The sequence below is a fragment of the Hypomesus nipponensis genome, chromosome 21 (genome assembly GCF_054491055.1).
Source record: "Hypomesus nipponensis isolate SF chromosome 21, ASM5449105v1, whole genome shotgun sequence".
NCBI lineage: Eukaryota > Metazoa > Chordata > Actinopteri > Osmeriformes > Osmeridae > Hypomesus > Hypomesus nipponensis.
In genome coordinates, this window is record NC_140381.1 from 11,448,857 (window position 1) to 11,471,114 (window position 22,258).

Below are 22,258 nucleotides of genomic sequence, written 5' to 3' on the forward strand. Positions count from 1 at the left end.
CATTCTGTTGCAATAACCAGTGCTTGTTTTATTAGAAAAGTGCCATACAAAAATAATTATCAACAGTAACTACAGTCCACACAGCTGCAAATTTACAAAACGGAAATCATAAATCGCTATCAATTATGTTTGCATTGTTGTACTAACGGTAGTATTAGAAATATCAAAATAATTAAATTCAAATGCAGTCTTCTTAAACCCCAAACTGTAAAGACGATTCTCTTTCAGTCAACACAAACTGTTGACACATTCACCAAAGCAGCTCAAAGACCTGATTCTCGACCAAGCTTCTTGTCCAAATGGCGCGCCTTTCTCAGACATTCGCAGGTTGCTCTCCACCAGGGTTGCTCTCCACAAGACTTTGCACTCGGGCCAAAATGATCTCATTGGGGCTGTTGCAGTTCTCTACTCCATAGGGAGCGCTAATGGTTAACACGTTAGCTACCTTCAGTGTCTCCCCTTCCTCCTCGACGGGGATGCGATTCTTCTCCAGCCAAACACGGAGGCTGTCCTTCCTACGTTTCAGTTCGTCCACGCATAGAGTCTGTACACCCTGTGGTGTGAAGACGGCTCTCATGCGCTCCGAGATGGCCTCGTTCCCTTCCTGTAAAACCTCCACTTCTTCCACAGCATGACCCATTACCACCACCGCCACAGCTGTTCCTTTTTCAACCATGTTCACCAAGACGATACTGCAAATGAAGTAAAAAGATGTGTATGTATAACGACAGGTGTTTAAACAGTTATTCGGTCTCGGGAGCTAGCCGCCTTTCATTTAAGAAAATAGTTTACCTTGCAGAGACTGGGTCCACAGTGAACACCCAACCTTGATGTTGTTGCTTTTCGTGCGCGGTTACTTTTACTTCTTTGTTGACATATGCACCCCATTCAAGGGGCTTCAGTTGACGCCACTTAGTTGACATGATCAGCTTGAACAGTCCACCTTTAATGAGCGTTTGTCTCCAAGCTGTTTAGTAGAAATTTAACACATTGTGCACGTACCTAACACCGTGTGCCTGTAAATTGTGTCGTAAGGGAAACAAGGAACCTTGAGTGCGGAATTTCCTGGTCCATTAGACCCTCGCAACGTCTCGAATCATCTAATTTTCAACTCAGTGTGTAGCTGAGAAATATGTAGGCAAACCTTTTTTTGCAAATTGTTACATCCGCAGATAAACTGTTTCCTGTCAGAATCTTACACCAACCATGTCAAGATACGGTGGGTACGGCGGAGGTCAATTGAAATCGTTTTCAATGACACTGACGTTGCAATGCAAGTGCAATTAAAGTTTCACCTAAAAATATTATGAATACAGCCAGAGAATGTCTAATACAGGCTATTATTATTTGGCAACGACGGTACGAGCTTTCTGATTGGCTAATGGGTAGTCATGCCAGACGCGTATTGCCCTCCTCAGCGGTCAATACTGCTCCGTATTGCCCTCTGACGTCATTTTCAAAGTGAGCGACGAGTCAGCTGCTGAGTTTTACTATCCAGATGATGCTGAAAAGATTTGTCATCGAAAGTGAGGATGAAGACTAGACTCTTTTAATCACTTGTGTCGTTATTTTGTGTTGAAATTAAAGCCATTTTAGCAGAACCATATGTTGTCCGCTTTCTATCAAAAGTAATGAATTGCTTGGCAACACATGAAACACAGCGTGAGAAGACTTGAGAGCTAGCTAATTAGCCTAGGTACCATTTATTTTCGTTTACAAAATGAAAAGAAGCTAAAAATGCCATATAATAAGACTACTACTAGTTACTAGTAATATCTAAAACAGGCTCTGATATATACAATTAGTATAAAGAGTGAGTTCCGGGCAATAGCTGCATAAAAATGTGCTCCTGAATAGCCTATCTTCAATATGGACCTAGAAGTGGGACATCATCACCATAAAACAACCATTCAATAATTTTCTGAAAGGACTTTGAAGATGAGGTAACAACACCTATCAACTCGAAAAGAAGAAAAAAACACAACTTGGATACATTTTATCAAATAAACTATATAGCTAGCTATCAACTGCTATAATAAACTATTTCAACTGTCACGACAGTTACCAACATTCCAAGGGAAAATAGCCTATTATCTTATGAAGATCAGAAGAAGATTATGAGGATTACTGTCGGTAGCTTTGATCATCAGTAAACTAATACATTTGTGTATCCTGTCAACTATACTTAATTTAGTTTTGACAGTGTTTTTGGAGTAAACAAGAGCCATATAAAAAGAGTTGCAACACTTAGACTTCCATTGTTATCAAAAAATGTGGAAGTAAAGCGTGTTACATGCACATCATAACAAGCTTGTTAGATTCAGTTAGAGCTAGACTGTAGGTCTATTATCTAACGTAAGCAACACTTACTGAAGCTAGCTAGAGAGCACCAGTAGGGTGAGTTCAGGTAATGTGGGACATCAAGTAAAGTGGGACAGTTATGCATTTTGATGATTTAATGTACAACACCGACATCCAATCACCAGAGCTGATCTTGACTTGTAAATACAACACTTTTAGTCACAGTGGTTTTTATTTGTCTGACATCATCAGAGTATGCGTGATCTGGCTTGACAAGAGGTCTATACAGAAAAAACATCGAAAGTTCAGCGGCAAATGACATTATATTTCGCTGGCAAAGTAATTTAAATGAAGTTACAACGACTACTATTGCAGCATATTGAAGGGGTTTAACCACTGATTGAAACACACACAAACATTTGTAAAATAATGCTTTATTAGAAGTAAAAAAAACATTTTTCAGGTAAAGTGGGACATCTAGTAATGCTGTGTTTATGCTATAAAAGTAATTTAATTCGACAGTTGTCAAATGTTTTATACCAATGCATCATACTGCACTTAAGTTCCCAACTAAATAACAACTTACACTGTCATTGAACCAGCGCCTTCAGACTTGTAAGCGTAACCGCAAACGCTAGTCCAACAAAATGCTAACGTAGCGGGACTAGCTAGCTAGCATATAGAATGCAGATCACTAAGGTTTGCATCAGTTACACTTTATGCCTATTGTATAAGTCAACCCCCACAACTAAATGAATCTTGCCACACCCTTGCACCTATTATTGTTGTATATAAACTTATAATTATTATATCAGCAGACTTGGCCGACAGACAATGACTGTCCCACTTTACCAGACAAGCTGTCCCACATTACCTGAAAATGCTGCCTGAGTGAGAGAGGGGATCATGTTGTTTGAAAGTGTGTAGCTTCTAAAATATAGTGTATTCCCATTTCATTCAAACATGAAAATGTTCCTAAGCCCTAAAACGATTTACAGAAACACCACTGGGGCGAGTTAACAGTTATTTTGTAAGTCTACTGGAGCCTCTACCAAAAAGTGTCCCACATTACCTGAAATCCCCCTATGATAACCAGAAGTCAGTTAGTTTATATACTGTCAAATTAGTTCTACAACCCCAATTCCCAAAAAGTTGGGACGGAGTGTTAAATACAATAAAAAAATAGAATACAATGATTTACAAATCTCATAAACCCATTATGTTATTCACAATTGAACATATAAAACATGTCAAGTGTTTAAACAGATGAAATGTACAATTTTAAGGAAAAAATAAGGTAATTTTGAATTTGATGGCAGCAACACGTTTCAAAAAAGTTGGACGGGGCAATAAAAGGCTGGAAAGAGTAAGTGTTACTAATAATACATAGCTGGAGGGACAGCTTGCAACTAACTATGTTAATTTCAAACAGTTCAGTAACATGATTGGGTATAAAAAAGAGTATCTTAGAGAGGCAGAGTCTCTCAGAAGTAAAGATGAGCAGAGGTTCACCAATCTGCAAAAACCTACCTCTACATATTGTGGAACCATTTCAGAATAATGTTCCTCAACGTAAAATTGCAGACTTTATCATCATGTACAGTACATAATATAATACAATTATTCTGAGAATCTGGATAAATCTCTATGTGTAAGGGACAAGGGGGAAAATACATTCTGCATGCTTGTGATCTGCAGGCACTCAGGCGGCACTGCATAAAAACAGGCATGATTCTGTAATGGAAATCATTGCATGGGCTCAGAAACACCACCAGAACTCATTGTATGTAAACACAGTTTGCTGTGCAATCCACAAATGCAGGTTAAAGATCATGCAAAGAAGAACCCACACATGAACATGATCCAGAGACACTGCCATCTTCTCTGGTCTAAAGCTAATTTAAAATTAGGGATGGGGATCGATACCCGGTTCTGTAGGACCCGGTTCCAAATTTCTTAAAACCCGAATATCAATAAGGTCCGAGCTTTTCGATACCGCTATCGAGATTAGGTAATATACACTCACAGAAATATTTAAGCCTAATCTTTTAGATTTATGTAATTGAATTGCATATAGAATTTCCATTCATTTACATTACATAAGTTTGAATTTAAACAAACTAATAAACTTAATATGATTTGTATTGGTCAATGTAATAAAACATATTAGTTTGAAATGCATAAAAGCAAGTTTATGTTCATAAAGACTATTTGTTTGAAATGCATTATAGGCAGGTTTACAGGATAAACCCTATTTATTCAAAATGGATAAAATGCATGTACTTTTTATAAATACCCTAAGGATGTTAAATCCCATAAAATGTAGGTAAAAAACTGGCAGCTGTGGTTGCCTGAAATCTACTGTAAAAAATATGGTGGAAATGTTCTTCTGTTAACAGTATAATTAAAAGTGAACTGTGACATTTACAGTAAAAACTTGCAGTTTTGGTTGCTACAAAAAACATTCAAAATTGGTATGAAAAGCAAATACTTTTTTATTTACATTTATTCATTATTTAAACAGCACAAAGTCAATACATACTTTGGACGTTTGCTTCAGCTTGCAGAACAAACATTTTGAATAATTGCAATCTTTACCAGAAAGTCACATATTCAATAACCTTAAGACAACGCATTCTACAGAATGGATTAATGAACCAAATTCTTGGGTTAGAACTTTGTTTTGGGCGGGGGTGGGGGGTTCGGACAGACCTGCCCCAACTGCTAAAAAAAAGGGAGGAAACACTGCACAAGTACACATATAAACATAACTATTGCTAGAGCTATCCTTTTCTAAACCAAACACTACAATATAAAGGAAAACCCAGGTCCATTCCAACCTATTGAGTTTACAGGCTTACGATATACAGCCTGCTGTAAAAGCATTTAGGACACACAAAATGCTATAACTTATAACAGTGATATATATTCTCAGGCTTAACATATTTGTATGCATCTTTACCCCAACTGATGTTCCGGGCATTGATGGTTGTTTGGCGTGTGGTCAAGGCCAGAGATAACATCTGACGCACTCTCCCTAGTACGCTACATAACTGTTGGCTGCTCAAATACCATTAGTACTATAGAATAGAATATCTTTTCAAAGTAAAAAATGTTGTACAATGACTATAAAGATATTCTATTCTACTAATGGTATGGTACTACAAAGAAGGAAGAAAACCATAAAATACATAAAAACATGTCTTCACTGTGGGAATCTGAAGCCAATAGAAAGAGAGAGTTGAGTATTGGGGGGTCAGATGGCTGAGCGGTTAGGGAAGCGGACTATTAATCAGAAGGTTGCCGGTTTGATTCCCAGCTGTGGAAAATGACTGTGTACTTGGGCAAGGCACTTCACCCTACTTTCCTCGGGGGAATGTCCCTGTACTTTCTGTAAGTCACTCTGGAGAAAAGTGTCTGCTAAATGTAAATGTATTGCACTACTCAAGTCATTTTTTGATGAAGAAATTAAAATCTAATGAGACCTGTTGCTAAAGACATAAGAAAGTCAATTAAAAAAAATCATAAATACATAAAAAACCATGTGCCAAGATTTTTTAACAATGTGTCTACATATATATATATATATATGGTGAAGGGCTGTAGCATGGGCCAACATAATTATGACCATGATTCGTCATTAGGCTCCTTAACATCACTGCAAAAGAGCTGCAGTTCCTGTGCAGACAGGAGAACCTAGCAGAACAACCATCTCTCCATCGTAGCCAAAGCCCACCTGAGAGGTCACGACAGCTAGTCAGACTCATCAGATCAGAGAGGTATATTAACATCGCATCGTTTGAGTATCGTAAAAGTCGAGACTTCAGGGCCCCGGGTTCTGGACTGGATGGAGTGCTACAGAGATGGTGTTCTGCTAGGTTCTCCTGTCTGCACAGGAACACTGAAACTATGTAGGAGTGTCTCTTTTTAGTACAGGTTTACTGTGCAACACTAGTTCACTCCATACATACACACATGGAATAGTACAATTCTAATTGTCTATAGCTGTACTGTGATTACAACTCAAAAAAACTGTATTGGTTGTAACAAAACCAGGCTGCAACACCACTCAGTCCTGGAATGTAGAGTCTACAATGTGCCATGTTCTCTACTCATACTGGAACACAAGGGAGAGAGGGGGTGAGGGGGAGAACGATAATGTCTCTTCACTGGCATAGCTTTGTTTTCCAGCTATGAGACTTTCTTGACAGTTCACTCGCATCCAGCTCCATGATTATTTTTGAAATGTCTTTAACGTGTAGCGGAGCTTTGTAGGGTAGTGCATGTTCAAGGTAGCCTGACATTGTCAAACTCATAATTCTAGTCAGATAATGAGTCTGATACTGCTCCATTGGGCTGTGAGTATGGGGCGTGTTTCAACCGAACTCTGAAAAAATTGCCTCTCCACTCAATTGGATAGATCTACAACCAATCAGAGCAACGTAGTATGTTGTTTGTTGAAAACAAATTCAACCCAAGTGCTCTTTGGTGACGTGTGGTTGATTTCGTTTCTGTTGATCATCTGTCCATCATCGTATGAAACCCGCCCTGACAATTGATTGGTCCGAACAGCTCTTGTTCGGACATAGTTTTTCCCCAACCAAGTGACCCCAGATCCAACTTCCCGACCAAATGTTTATGTGGGCGGGGCTAAGTTCGGCTGGCATCCAGGCTATGTTCAAGGCATAAAACAGCCCAAACAACATTGCAGAAGCAATGCACTCTCAAGATCTTGAAGCACCATCACACCCTCGAAGACTATCCTGACATCAGAGGGTTCTGATGTACTGCTGGCAGTGTCTTTCACGACATAGATCCCCACTGACGTTCCATCTATGGCACAGAGGAAATCGTCTCAGCCATTTCCTGGTGAAAATTCAATACAATGCAATTCTTTAATGATAGGTTCAGCATTTTGTCACTTGGCTTGTAAACAATCCAACAGGGTAATCATTTCTACCTTTAGCAAGGATAAACTTTATCTTATATGAAAATAAGACAAAAAAACATAAATAAATCCACTGTTTGAGGTCCTACCCAGGCAAAACCACTGCAGGTTGGAAGGTGTTTTCTCTCCTGTGTGTGTTTGAATGTTGGTCTGTATGTGTATGAACACACATAAAAAAAAAAACTCCCAGACCGATTTGTATGAAAATTGATGAAGGGGTGTAGCATGGGCCAACATAATTTTGACCATGATTCTTCATTAGGCTCCTTAACAATCACTGCAAAAGAGATGCAGTTCCTATGCAGACAGGAGAACCGAGCAGAACAACCATCTCTCCAGCTCTCCATCGTAGCCAAAGCCCACCTGAGAGGTCACGACAGCTAGCCAGACTCGTTAGATCAGAGAGGTATATTAACATCGCATCGTTTGAGTATCGTAAAAGTCGAGACTTCAGGACCCCGGGTTCTGGACTGGATGGAGTGTTACAGAGATGGTGTTCTGCTAGGTTCTCCTGTCTGCACAGGAACTGCAGCTGTTTTGCAGTGATTATCTCCTATGTATGCACAAGAACACTGAAGCTATGCAAGTGTCTTTTTAGTACAGGTTTACTGTGCAACACTAGTTCACTCCCATGTTAATGCTTAGCTATAAAAATAGCATTTGCATTCGCCTGACCAACAGCTGAGTTAGCTAATAGCTAATCCTAAATTTGGAGCCGGGAAAACCTACACATATGTATATATAATTTGAACAGTACTTGCTACGAGTCTCTAGCTCAGGCAACATACTGTACTCTATGTTCCTATTTTACTGACGCCAGCCACAAATTAGCCACCCTATCTGAAGGTTCTAGCATCGACCATGTGAGACTTAGAGCTAGCTATAAAACTAGACGAAAATGTTTGGTATCATGACGGATTTACTGGATTTCATTGTTCAAATATGAGGTACAGTATTAACTGCACAAGTAAAACATAAGTAAGTACATGGATTACAAGCAGATATCTTACCGTTACAGAGCAAAAGTCACGATCTCGGCAGGCAGGGCTGAGTTGAAATGGTGGAAAGAAAAACCGTTGGGAAAGCGCGAAATCTGACGTCATTTCCACCTCAAAACGATTTCACTTCCCGAATATTGAATGTAAACAAATCTCATAAGTTTTAACCACTTGAATCTTGCTTGTTTCACAGTTAACCATATGTAAAACATTATAGTATGTTTTAATTGATTATGTTTAATATATTTTAGAATTAATAGAATTATGCTAATTCTACGGAATTCTAATGAATACATTTTGAGACAATGACTATTTAAATAAAATCAAATAGATATAAATACTTAATTATAAAATATAACATGATTCATTTCTGTGAGTGTAATGTAACGTATGTCTCGGCAAGTCATGTCATTTAAATCAAATCACTGGTGCACAAATATACATTGATTGTCAAATAAAATTAGTAAATTTAATTGAATGGCCTGGCAACCGCCTTTAAACTAAAAGAAGAATGTAATTGGCTCACGCCCTGCTTTGCTACATTTCTCATTGTGTTGCTAGCTACGATGGTCAAAGGCTTGGCTACATTTTAATAAAGCCAAAGATAAGGACAAAGCGACGTGTAATATATGGGTCAATATCACCAAACGGTGCCTTTGGTGTCCTCATCAGAATCACTCAATCAGCATGAAAATGTAGCAGACTAATGAAATTCTGAGGTCTTATTATAAATGACCAAACATTTACACACATATAAGTACAATGATTAGCCTCTTGAAATGTGTTTCCTTCATTTTATACAGTTTTTTTTTCATTGGATGTACGTGATTTTGGCATGTCCCACGCACAGCTCTGCTAACTACAAACAGTATGTGTAATAAGTGTTTAAATGAGACTAAATTTAAAAAAAATATATATAGTTGTATCGTCCACAACAGGTTACTTGATAAAATGAGTCATTTTGATCATGTATATTCTATTTTCATAATCACATTGAACATTTTGCGTGTGTCCCTGAAATTGCTGTCCACCCTGTCATTATGGGGTAAATGCCCCTTTAAGAAACCAACTGATGTACTCAGTGACATCACTACCATAATTTTGTCTTTCTTCAATCAAGGCTGAAACAGTGGCTTGTTGCAGAGTAAGTATTTTCACTTATATTTCTTAATTTTCATCGTATTATGTGTGTAGTCGGATGTTGACAAGCTTAACATGTCTACTCTGTCATAGTGAAATATCAATTAATATAAAAACTTTTAAGAAATTCGAAATATATCTGTTAAACAGTAAACTGTTACCTTGCTAACTGAATCATGTTGCTAACTGAAGGTCCACCATGTGCTCATTAAATGCTAACATTAGCCAAAAATGTCCACCCTGTCAGTGTCCACCCTGTCAGCAAGCCTTCCATGACAGGGTGGACATGGTTCGTGACAGGAAGGACATGCAAATAGTTTATGCCACATGCTGATAAATGTGGGTAATAGCTGTTGTAATATGTATATTACAACACTTTAACAGCAAATTAAAGTGTGTAGGGAACATTTTGAATTGTCTTTTAGAAAGAAATGAGCTCAGGAGCTGAGATAGCAAGGAGATGTCGGGAACGTTGTGATGCTGACCCGGACAGAAGAAGAATTGACCTTGAGCAAGAGAAGGACAAATGGAATAGAGACTGGAAAGAAGGGTGTCAGTGAGCTCAGTGAGAGAGAGAAGCGGGCAAAAAGAAAGCAATGGAGAGAGGCCAAAAGTCAAGCGAGAGCCAGAAACAGGGCCAGTGCTTTGCTACAGTCAGAGACACCACCACACAACTCCCCTGCAGCTCCTGAAAATCCTGAAAATCAGCCTCAGCCAGGGCCCTCCAGGTTAGATCATTTGAAGTGTAGCTGATGAGTTATTAGAAAGTTTAGATTTATTTGAAGGACATTTATCAACTGTTTATGTCCCCATAAAATAACAATGATAACTAATTTGTTAAAATCTTTACAAATATTTTGTGTTTCAGGCAACGGCGTCAAGGGGAAAGCATTCGAAGGACTTCGAAGACGAAACTGATAAAACAGATCGAAATATTGGAGGAACAGCTCGCAAAAGAGAAAACCAACACCGAGAAATATAAGAAGAGGTTCCATAGGACCAAGAAAGAAAGTGCATCCAAATCACCACGTTCAAAAGTCAATTCTTTGCTGGGACGTCAAAAAGTGAATTCACCCATCAATTTTCATACATCCCTGATTGAACACATTAGACATAAAAATAAAAATGCTAAAACAAACACGGAGAAGCAGTTGATAGCAAACGTACTCAGTGGAAACATTCTAAAGATATACAAGCTCCAAAAGCATGCCCAGACTGCTTTTGGCTACTCTAAGAAGAGAGCAAAGTGTTCTGTGGGTCTTTCCTACCGTGGGAGGAGGTGCGTCAGTCAAAATTAGATCAAGAAGAACTTCACATCGTTTTTTCTTCGAGATGATGTTAGTCGAATGACAACTGGCCGCAAACAGACGGTCACACGGCTGAAGAAAAGATGCAGGTGAGGTTGCTTACCGATACAATGAAAAACTTGCATAGGAGGTTTCTCTCTGAGCACACTGGCCATGTGTCGTACACCTCTTTTTGCCGTCTCAGACCCTTTTGGGTGGTAACCCCCTCTTCCTCTGACCGTGACACATGTCTCTGCAAAAAACATGAGAACTTGCAATTCATGGCCAATGCCTTGCAGAGCCAAGGGTTTCTGTCCTCAAGAAACATTGAGTAAATGTCTGAAGCAACCATGTGCGACCCGAAATCCAAGGTCTGTGCTTACGGTGAGTGCAGTGAATGGTAACTTGTCACCCAATGCTGTCACCCAATGCTGAAAACTTGTCACCCAATGCTGAAAACTCCTGGGGAAGAGAACATTTGTTTATCTCAGTGGATGACAGAGAAGATCACTAAGGATGAGAAGGTGTCAACAATTACAGTGAAAAGGAGACGACAACAACGGAGCATGACCTTAACAAAGATTTCCAGGAGAGGCTTCTCCATTTTAGGCGCCATGTCTTCAACATTAAATGGCAGTTCAATGCCTACAGGGAGCTCAGGAGGAGGCTGAAGCACAACGAGTCCCTTTTGCATATAGATTTTAGCAAAAATTACTGATGCATGTACGGCGAAGAAATACAATCTGTGCATTTTGGAGGCTCACACCAGCAGGCCAGTTTGCACACTGGAGTGCTCTACACCGCTGGTGAACAAGCGCCGCATGCCTTCTGCTCCATATCACCCTCCAGAAAACACGATCCTGTGGCCATCTGGGCCCACCTTGATCCAGTTCTGAAGGTAGTGAGAGAACGACACCCTAAAGTCAGCAAGCTTCAATTTTTCAGCGACGGTCCTGCAACGCAGGATCGACAGAAGGGAAATTTCTTCTACCTCTCAACGGAACCCTACAAGTATGGCTTCAAAGAAATAACGTGGAATTTCTTTGAGGCTAGTCATGGGAAGGGGGCACCAGATGGCGTGGGTGGGGCCCTCAAGAGGTCAGCAGACCGGATTGTGGCCCATGGAGGAGACATCCCTGATGCCCAGAGCTTGTATGACAAGCTAAAAAGCCTGGACACATAGAGCTGTTCTTCGTCCAAGAGAGGGATATTGAATCAAAGACTAAAAGGTAAAAGCTATAGGTCCCTGTCCCCCCTCTCCCATCCAGATAACAGACATACGTTGTCAAATCTGATCCTTTCATGTCTTAAGGTTAAGTAAAGTGTATTAATGTTTGATCCCCCCCCCCCTCCCTCACTTTAGGTACCTGCAATAGCTGCCGTAAAAGGCACTATGAGAATCCACCAAGCTATCAGTCTGATACCCGGCCAGATGAAATACAGAGACATTTCATGTCTTTGTAAAAGGGAGGAAGGTGTTTTAGACTGGCCCTGCTTTAACCTTCAAGAGGTCACTCTAGCGGATGTTCCTGTTTCATCTGATGAGTCCCCAACATGTGGGAAGACAGATAACTCTAGGAGACCAGAAATGATTGAGATAAAGCACATTGGAGAGTGGTGCGTTGTTAATTACGACAATGAAGCATACCCAGGTGTCGTCATGGATGCAGAAGGGCACAGTGTGCAAATTAACCGCAATGGCATTAACAAGTTCCATTTGCCAAGTCTCCGGGAGGATATCTGTTGGTACCATGACTGGCAGATACTTTGCCTAATACCAGAACCACAGGCTCTGAACAAGCGCTCTGTACAGATTGAAGCGTCTGACTGGAAGTATGTGGAACAGCAACTGCAGAATTGAGCCATGTCTCTGCAGAAAGTGATCTCTCTGTAACATGCCATTTTCAATGTTTTAATGTTCAACCGTTCTCCAGTTTTTTCTTCTTGTTCTACAGTTGAATATTTGACTTTCACTGTGCAAAATGATGTACAGAGTTAAACACTAGAAAGCCACATTATTGGCTCAAATTAAGGAATCTTTATTCAGTGGCCGCATGCAGGTAGAGAGTGGATCAAAACCAGTCTGTCCAACTGTTTTTTTTACATCACGTATTGCATTTATGAGGCCAATCTAATGGCATTTCACAACATGCCCACCCGGTCATGCCCAAGGTCCACCCTGTCATGTCATTGTCCACGCTGTCATTTTCATGTTTTATGAAAATAAACAAATTATTTTCACAAGTTAGCAAAGCCTTTTGTGTGATTCCTTTATAAACAAATGAGGGCCAATTAGTATTGTTTGAAAGTTTGACCAGATATCTTTATTAGATTTTATTTAGAAAAGAAAGTGCAACTCTTGCAGATTTTATAGAGAAACAAATGGTTTGCCATAATTTCATTACTAACCAAATACTTTTTCCATGAACTAAAATATACTGTTGAGAAAGGAACTAAATAGTTTTCTGCAAATTTTTCTGCATTTTATAATCACTATGTAATTACAATGTATTTACTCTACTTTGAATTTGTCCATGACAGGGTGGACATATTTTGCCATTTGCATGTACATGTCTGTTTGCAGTTAATTTATAAAACGTGTTGGAGCTTGACCAACATGCATTTCTAACAGCATAACATCTATTTAATAAAATGAATATTCAAGTTCAATGGAAAATCTCCACTTTTTGGGGGGAAATGTGAAAGTCTCAAAGGCACCTTATGGTGATATTGACCCATATGTTCGAAGATCATTTCTTGTAAGGGGGGGGGGACACACTACTTCAATGAATAAGCACCTCAGCGTTGTGCATCAGCTAAAAGTAAAATGCAGTACATTCGACTGTCTTTGAGAAGCAACGGTATACCAACTCCAGCTGCCGTTGCAGGACAATCCTCCTCCTTCACCCAAGGTATGCATGGTGAGCACAGTCAGTGCACCCCAACTTTGTAGCAAGTATCCATCGTTGGCAATAATAAGCCTCAATAATAAGAGCCAGGGCTCTATAGTTAACTATTTCACTCGCATATGCCCCTAAAATTTGATGCGCGTGCAAACCGGAAAAATTATTTACGAGCACAGTGTGTGAGTAAAGACTAGCCTCCCCTGCCCCGCTGCTGATCATTCAAAACAGTCACCAGGAGCATGGCTTTGTGGGCTGCTTAAACATTTTGTTAACAATAGCAGACACAGAACAAAATATGAATGAGATAAGGAAGGTTTGGGTTTGGTTAACTATCATTTAGCTATCAAGTGCCTTTTGTTGAAACGTGTTAAACTTTTCATAAAGTCTTGAACAATGATGGCTTGTCAATGTCACTTTTTGTCAACCAACCAATCACAGTCATTAAACGAGTTACTCATCCAGGTTGTGGATAGTACATCTGTAGTGGACAATTGTAGATTTAGCCAGAGCCAGGATCCATTGTGCCAATATGTGCTCCTTTCATCCAGCCTCCTCCAGAGAGCAAAACGTTCCCCTTGTTCTATTTGACATCTGTTTTACTTAAGTTATTGTTATAAATGTTGTTCAGTAATCTTGTTTATATAAAGTGTGGCGTGGGTTGTGTGGGTGCTGCTATATTTAACATTTGCCAAATTAATTCATTTAGGTGGTAGTTAGCTCAAGCTCACCCCAGAAAAGTATCCATAGTGGTTTCGTTAAAGACTCGGATTGTTAAGCAGTCTCGAAAATGGTATCAATATTGATAAAAATTAACGATGCAAAGGCAGCTCGGGTCTAACATGGACTCGACACACCGGAAAGACTGCAGCTTATTTGCTTTTGATTCCCGCAGAGACTGCGGCTTGTATTTAGTTTTGTGACATATTAATTTTGTATTTATTTATTTGTATTACTTGTATCACTTGTATATTTTTTTTTATTATTATTGTTTGTATTGATTTTATGTAAAGCACATTGAGCTGCAATTCTTGTATGAAATGTGCAGTATAAATAAAGTCTTAATATTATTATTGTTGTGACCCCCCCCCCCCCCCCCCCCCCTCCCGGGTGTTGCGACAACTTCATACAAAAATAAAGTGTTCTTTTAACCGTCGGCTGTCTCACATCCCCCACAACGCGAAGGTTAAAATAAAATGATTTTTATTTTTTTGTATTGGGTAAAGTTGCCGCAGCACAATGATGGGTCGTTGTGAACCGCTCATTGTGACCCGAAGGCAGCACAAGCTGACATTAAAATCCTCACAGTTAGACAATTGCCCATCTGAGTAAATTTGGCCACCAATTTGAGCATATGGTTTTGCAAAGACGAGCAACCCAATGCACCGTGGTCCCAGTCTAGAAAACCACCTTGCATCTATCAAATCTATTAAATCTATCAAAGCTATTTGGCTGTCAGTACGATCATCGTTAGAAAGCGAAGAACATGACTAGATGCAGAAGTCGGCTGATAGATACTCCTAGATTGACTAGACCTACTAGACCTTGGTCCAAAAAGGGTCGACCTGCAAACTCGCAAGGTTTATTTCCAATACCAATTAATGTGTACTTTTTTCATTTTACATTTCTTTTGATATCAAATGTAGTGTACGATAGCTTCATCAGCAGCTTTGTCTGTAGGCCTGTGCGGATTCCTACTAACATGCGTAATGCTAACTCTAATGTAGCAACCATCCCCAGTCTTTCTCCATTGTTGATTACAGCCAGTGAGAACAGGGCTGATTGTTGTCAGTGGCAAGGTCAGAAACAGAGGCAGATTTGAGGAAGTGTACGTGTTATGTGACATTCATTTGAACACACTCTGAACTTTCCTTCTCTCCTCCTTGTTATCCCCACCCCCAACCCCCAGTTTGATTGTTGTTCAGGTCCAGGTCCCACTCTTGGTCACGCGGGAGAAGGTACTCACGCTCTCGCAGCTGGAGATGGGGCAAGAGGTAAGGAGCTACAGTTAAGGGGTGCCGTAGGGGTGCGTTGGTGAGCCATCCATGTTTATGTACTACAGTATATATTAAAAACTCCATGATGACTTATGTTGAGCAATTAGACTATCATGAAGTGCTCGGTCAACGGATGGCAACACTTGTCATTGTCAACGTTGACAATGGAATAAAGGCACTGTTTGAACCGTTCAGAATGTAAAGCATGCTCCTGACAGCTGGGATTAATGAGTTTTTGCAACTTGGGATGTCTGAAGATATAGCAGTATCGGTAGTGGTAGTAGTTGTGTTGTGCTGCTCTTAGTCTTTTAATGAGACGAGTTGACTGAATAGCTTGTCTTGTGTCTCCACTAATCAGCTAATACCAATCACCTGTGTAAGAGACTGGCGCGTGTTTGTGTGGTTGCCACGGTGATGGTGCAGCTATGGCTGCTAATGCGCTGAGGGCAGAGAATAACAGACATTTAGCTAGAATCCACACCTCAAACAAGTTACACTAGACGCAAAACTGTACGCCCAATCCAAAAAATAAAGATATTTTCCGAGACCCAAGACTCTGCCAAAACTAGAGATGTCCTTTATATGTCTGTGCGGTCAGAAATACGACTCCACCGGCAGTTTCTAAATCTGGTTGTTTTTGCCTTTTCTAACGAATTTTTCACCAGATTTGCATTGGACTCTATGGGGCAAGAGTTGGACTTTGTCTCGCTTTTGTGGGGCTCTGATCAAATGTGTAAGTCTTTTGGATTCCACAGACAACTGTCTACAACCAGCACAAAATTAGCTATCTATTGATCCAAAAACGAAGCATGAAGAGCGAAAATTGTGGCAATGCTGGCAAACTAGATATATGTTTTCAACGACATCCGAAGCTCCCCTACACTCTAAGCGATTCGGTCTGCACTCTGGGCTTTCTCGTACACACCCATGTAAATCTCAGAAACGGTTTGAAAAAGTCATGAAACATAATCAGTGATATTGAAAAAAGTTGAATGGATATCAAAAAGCTGAATTATTTAAAAATAGTTTAGGGTTTTGTCAACATTTTTTAGTTTAAATGGTGGCTCTAGCTGAAAGATTGAGGAAGAAGAAGGATTTGGAAGTGAAGAAGTTTTAAGAAGTTTGAAAGGATTTGAAAGAAAACTCAATTTGAAAACCATGTAAATAATATTATGAATATTGATTTATATTCATTCAAGCATAAGAGGTACAAAGTTGAAAAGTCATAGCACCCATGGCTTGAAACTGCTGAATTTATTGATAGTTGAACCTTTTTAATAGCTGAAGATCTGAAGGCGCTGAAAGGTGCCACGGAAGAAATAAAAGAATAATAAGTTGATTAAAGATTCAAAGAACAATACTTGGAATGCTGAAGCAGCATTCCAACAATAATAACTAGAAAAAGGCTGTTCCTGCGAAACAGCAGTGCGAATGCTGAAAACCTGAATGGGGATAGCTGACCATGCTAAAAAAGCTGAAAATTGTGAAAATTTTCAGAAAATTATAAGCTGAAGCTTCAAACCACCCAAAAGGTATTTTAAATAGGGGCTGGAGCTGGACGAAGGCATATAACTACAAAAAAGAGAAGAAGAAAAATGCAAAACAAAAAGTGAAAAAAATCAGAAAGAAGAGAAACAATGCATAAAAATGTGAAAATCTTGCAGAAAATTATTTGCTGGAGTTTTAAAAGGCCTGAAATGTATGTTAGAAAGGACCTGCAGCAAGATGAAGGCAGAAAAGGACAGAAAAGAGAAAAAAGATGCAAAAGTACTGGCAGTTGGAAGATACTGCTGTGAAAGGTATTTTTGAAAGGACCTGGAGCAAGATGAAGGCAGAAAACGGAAGAAAAGAAGAAGAGAAATGCAAAACAAAAAGGGGAACATTTCAGAAAAATGAGCTGCAGGAAAATGTGAAAATTGAGCAGAAAACCAGTTGCTCAAGTCTGGGTTGAACGAATTTGAAGGTAAGAGGACAACACTGGAATGACTGGAACTTGCTGGAAAAATGTAGCAACCGCTGGTAATTGGCAACAGACTGGCAACGTTTCTAACCTAGAATCTCAAAACGGAGGATAACCTAATCATGCGTGCCTGCACACCCCGTCCTGTTCAGACACTTAATTGGGTGTGCTTTGGGTGTGCACATATATATTATTATTATTATTATTATTTTTGCCCCCCTAAAACTTTGTTAATATTTGGACTACATAGACAACCTAGGTGTCAAACGTTTCGTCTTGGTAGCGATTGAGTTGCTTGTATTGGGATTTACGTTCCGTTGCACAGTTTAAGTAAAAATTAAGTTTGTGTGGCGAAAAGTGAAGCTAACGGTGGCTAACTTGCTAGCAACAGTCACTGACGCCACTAACGTCACGAAAACTCGCGTGACTATCTCTAGCAGAACATTAGTTTTGCAGCTCGTTAACTTCTGGGAGATAACTGCTTTACTGCAAGGCGGCTGCAGAAACGCCACACAATTGTAATGTGTAATGTACAATATAAGCTAATATTATTAAGGAAGTACATCTACTTTCGGAAACAGTAGTCTACTATTTAACTGAAGCAATAGCATCATGACATTAGCCTCTGTTGCCCGGGCAACACATACTACAGCGGTCTATGATGCATCTGTTTTCAATCGTTAAAATTAACATTCCTCACAAATACATTTTTGTTGTAGGATTTAGACATTAGATTACAAGTAAACGATTTGTGGGTGAAATTATCATTACCTGTGGTTTCAAACCAGTGTAGCTCACTGCAACGCTGTAGCCTAGTCTAGTAGCTAACAAAAACATCTCCACAGCTGTTTACAGTACTAGTGACTACTAACCTGAACTCCATTGCCACAGCCTAAACTTTGTCAATCTGTTCATGAAAATAATTCATTTCAGCCTAGACCGTACAACCGAAGTAACGTTAAATCAAATTCAACCAACGCAATTGCTACCGAGACAGTCTAGTAGTAGTAGTAGCCTACCATTTACAGGGGCACCTTCTCCACACAGCAGGGCTATATCGCATTTTGCCTTGTTACTGACAATGATTGCTACCACTGACATGTTTATGAATGAGTGGTTTTCCCCTAAATAAATGTCAAGCTTATTTACGTTTTTTGGGGGATTTTTTTTCAATTAGCCTAGTACTATTTGAATCGCGATTCCATCTGAGATAGCTACTGCTGGTAACGTGGTTGTTAAAATAAGCTTCAAAAGTTGTTTTTTTATTCATGAATGAATGCAATATGAGTAGGCTAAATGCCTGAAAATATCACGAGAAGGGAAAAACTTACAATGACGTTTAAGTCATAGAGATTAGGTCAATTTTCTCACCGGTCTGCCAAATGTATTAGTTTTGATTCAACTATGAGGTTGCTGATCACCATTCCCTCTTGCAGGGGAAATGAAAAGACAACTATTTAATTCTACTCTTCACTCTTAGTATTTTGAGTTGTAAATGAGCAGTAAAAAATATGCTTTTAAATATATGTAATATTTATAAATAAGTAGGCTATGCATTTTTATATTAAATATACAGAAATATCAGTTGTGAACCCCACGTTCGCACTGCAGCGACGCAAATCGCTTGCCATCGCTCGCCTTCCCACAGTTCATCACGCTGGGGGGACGTTTCAAACTGATTATGTAGAATGTAGTTCTCTAAAATCACTGTTGTAGTTGTCATGGCCAAATGTGCAGACTTGGGTTTACGTACTCACAACATCGATCAAAGTACAACTTATACTCAAAATACAAAACTGTTTCATAAACATACACGTTGACATGTGTAAAAACGTTTTATTATATTACTCTGCTAATCTGTCGATACGACCAGGGAGTTCCAGCCGGGCTACTACTGTACAGTAACTAGCTAGAACAAAGTTACGTACTGTGACAAGAGACTGAATTTGAAAGTACAGAAAACCCACCAGGAGCACCAACAACGTCGGCAAGCCTGTGCCAGGCCTCATTCTTTTTATTAATGTCTTTGTACAAATACAGGGACGTATCGTACAGGACTGGATATGTAGCCACACAGGCGATTAGCTTCTCCATCTTAAAAACTGAAAGCTAGAAATGTTTACCATGGTTGCTACGTTACGAGAAACAAGAAAACACTGCGATTGGCCATCGCTAGCGAAAATCACTCCTCATTTGCATAACGTTGAGAAACTCTGTCGCGTCGCTACCCACAATGCACTACGCAAGCGATTCGCCTGGCTCCATAGAAAATTAATGGAAAACATGTTGTCGCTTGCATCGCGTCGCTGCAGTGTGAACGCACTATAATTTAGATACGGACCCCTGCAACCAACGCAAGCAAGCACACCCTACAATTTCCCCAGAAATTGTACCCTCTCTAGTTTAAGATTACATCAAAATAATAATTCATAGTGCAGGGTTGCTGATGTTGTCCCTGGTGAGTTTTTTTAAAATAGTAAATAACAAGATCATGCTACATCTAACCAACAGATCATTTCTTGCAAGTGGGTCAAAGTGGTATGTATTAACACCGTAGGCTTGAATAATAACCGAAGGCGCGAAGCTAGAGAGGATGCAATGGAAGATTTCCTACATAAGTATATCTACTACTTCAAATTGAAAACGGAGAAGATATTTAGAGTAAAGACAAGTTACTTTACATCTATGTTCAATATCGTCAATTAAAAGTAAAAACTTTCCAGTTACGAAGCGTTTCTTCATAGGACTAACTCCAGCTGCAGCAAACACTTACTGTACCCCAGCCCTGGTTTGGCTGTTTGTGACGGTCAGCTATGACAGTCGCACCTTGATTTTTGCAGATTTCTCTAAAACTTGCTAAACTAAAAACTATCTAGGTAGATTATGTACACTGTAAGATCAATGTACATACCTTGTTTGGCCAATTTGGTCGATAGTGGAAAAAAGGTCGAACCGTTATTAGCCTAGTTATGAAGAGCCATCACGCTAGCTGGATTATGAGAAATGTAGCTGGAATCCACACCTCAAACAAGTTAACCTAGACGCAAAACTATACGTCCAATCCAAGAAATTAGGATATTTTCCGAGACCCAAGACTCTCCCGAAACCAGACATGTCCTTTATATGTCTGTGCGTTCAGAAATACGACTCTACCGGCAGTTTAAAAACACGTCTACTTTCGAAATTCTCGAATTTTACCCACCTCTCCATTTAAGTTAGTGAGACAAAATGAAAGGCAGCTCTCGCTTTAAGGCTCAAAGCTGAAAATCTGTAAATGTGAGCTCTTAAGTAGTTACATTGGCTGAAAAACGACAAGTTTTCTTACATTTTAAGGTATAACTTGTTTCTGTAAGTTAAACTATATGAACGTCAGAGGAATTTGTTTGACAATTTAGTTGAATATCAGAAAAAGAGCAGCCAGCAGAGTGGCACACTCTGCAGGCTGCTCAATCATAAAAATCAAGAAGGAGCTACATTTTTCATGTATTTAAAACAATACCATTTTGAATTTCAAAATTCAAAATTGTTTGATTATATTTGAAAAAGCTGAATCATTTGGGAATAGCTGAATGTCTTGTGAACATTTTAAAGGTTGAATGGTGTCTCTAGCTGAAAGTATGCTGAAACAGTTAAGTTTGAAAGAGGAGGAAGCTTTTTAATGATTTGAAAGGATTTACCGTTACTTTTAATGGGAGAATAATTTGCACAAAAACCTTAATTCTTTAAAAAGTATAAAAGTGAGAAATACCAGCTGAAGCAGCATTCCAACAATAATATTCAAAGAACAATACTTGGAATGCATCCATTAATTGTGCATCCGTGGAAAACGTTGTTTTAAGAAGCAAAGTCCAGGTCATGTAATTGCGTGGCTACGAAGCTCAAATTAAATAAGTGTAGTCTAGTTAGCAACTATAGACCTGAGCTTCCGTCCAACGTTTCAGTAGCTAGACCAGCTAGTTAGCACTGATACTGTCTAGCCATTAGTTGCTACTGTAACTACTAGTAGATTTCTGTACTACGACGGTGGATCACTTGTTACCGGGGTAGATCGCCATGGTAACATATGCCGAACGGCTAACCTGGTCGGGAGCAGGATAAGTTGGAGATCAGAGATCAACCGGTATGAAAACCCCGCCCATTAACTAATTCTTGACGATAATGTTGTCACCGTTCATAGTAGATCCTGTGCAGCTTGGTGCGCTGATACTGTAGTGATAGGTGCGTTCAGAAGAGCCAGAACATTTAGAGACCGACAAAACCCTTTTGCATTCCGTCATGAGTATCTTTCTGAAAGATATAGATTCTTAGCAGAGGGAATTACGTATATTGCCAGCTTCTTGAGCCGTATGTTGCCAATGCGACGCATTGAAGCTGCGCACTCAGTCCCACAGACTGAATGCATAGCGTTTCGTTATTTCGCTATGGGTAGCTAGTTTTATAGTGTGGGTGATGCGGAGAACCTGAGCAAGAACACGGTCTGCCGCGCAATTTTGAACTGATTTTATGATGAAAAATATCCAAAGTGCCCTTTGTAAAAACTTTGGACTCCTAATATGTTGACAAAATGAAAGGAGGTTTTTCACTCAATGTTCTGATTTCTGTTCTGGAAATGTATGCAAATAATACCATATTTTACAACGTCATCATTTGCTCATTTAAACATAGGCCTACATTTACAGGAAACTAGTAATGAAAACATTATTTGACATACTATTAGTTATCAAC

At 39.4% G+C, this 22,258-nt stretch overlaps 1 protein-coding gene, 1 long non-coding RNA gene and 2 pseudogenes across 3 annotated transcripts; 2 read left to right on the forward strand and 2 right to left on the reverse strand.

Annotated features, from left to right (window-relative positions):
- Positions 1-6: 6 nt before the first annotated feature.
- On the reverse strand, positions 7-1,253 carry gemin6 (gem (nuclear organelle) associated protein 6). The gene is made up of 2 exons (XM_084685643.1): positions 793-1,253; positions 7-692 (listed from the first exon to the last, which is right to left on the reverse strand). Exons 1-2 carry the CDS (start codon positions 921-923, stop codon positions 314-316), a joined length of 510 nt encoding a protein of 169 aa, XP_084541769.1. The 5' UTR covers positions 924-1,253; the 3' UTR covers positions 7-313.
- A 3,725-nt stretch (positions 1,254-4,978) lies between these two features.
- On the reverse strand, positions 4,979-8,570 carry LOC146238007 (uncharacterized). Its single transcript, XR_014740588.1, has 2 exons — positions 8,260-8,570; positions 4,979-7,167 (listed from the first exon to the last, which is right to left on the reverse strand). It is a non-coding gene; the product is annotated as an uncharacterized LOC146238007 (long non-coding RNA).
- A 763-nt stretch (positions 8,571-9,333) lies between these two features.
- On the forward strand, positions 9,334-11,202 carry LOC146238008 (uncharacterized; annotated as a pseudogene). The gene is made up of 3 exons (XR_014740598.1): positions 9,334-9,391; positions 9,813-10,115; positions 10,256-11,202. The product of XR_014740598.1 is annotated as an uncharacterized LOC146238008 (transcript).
- On the forward strand, positions 11,024-11,906 carry LOC146238009 (uncharacterized; annotated as a pseudogene).
- The last annotated feature ends 10,352 nt before the right edge of the window (positions 11,907-22,258 follow it).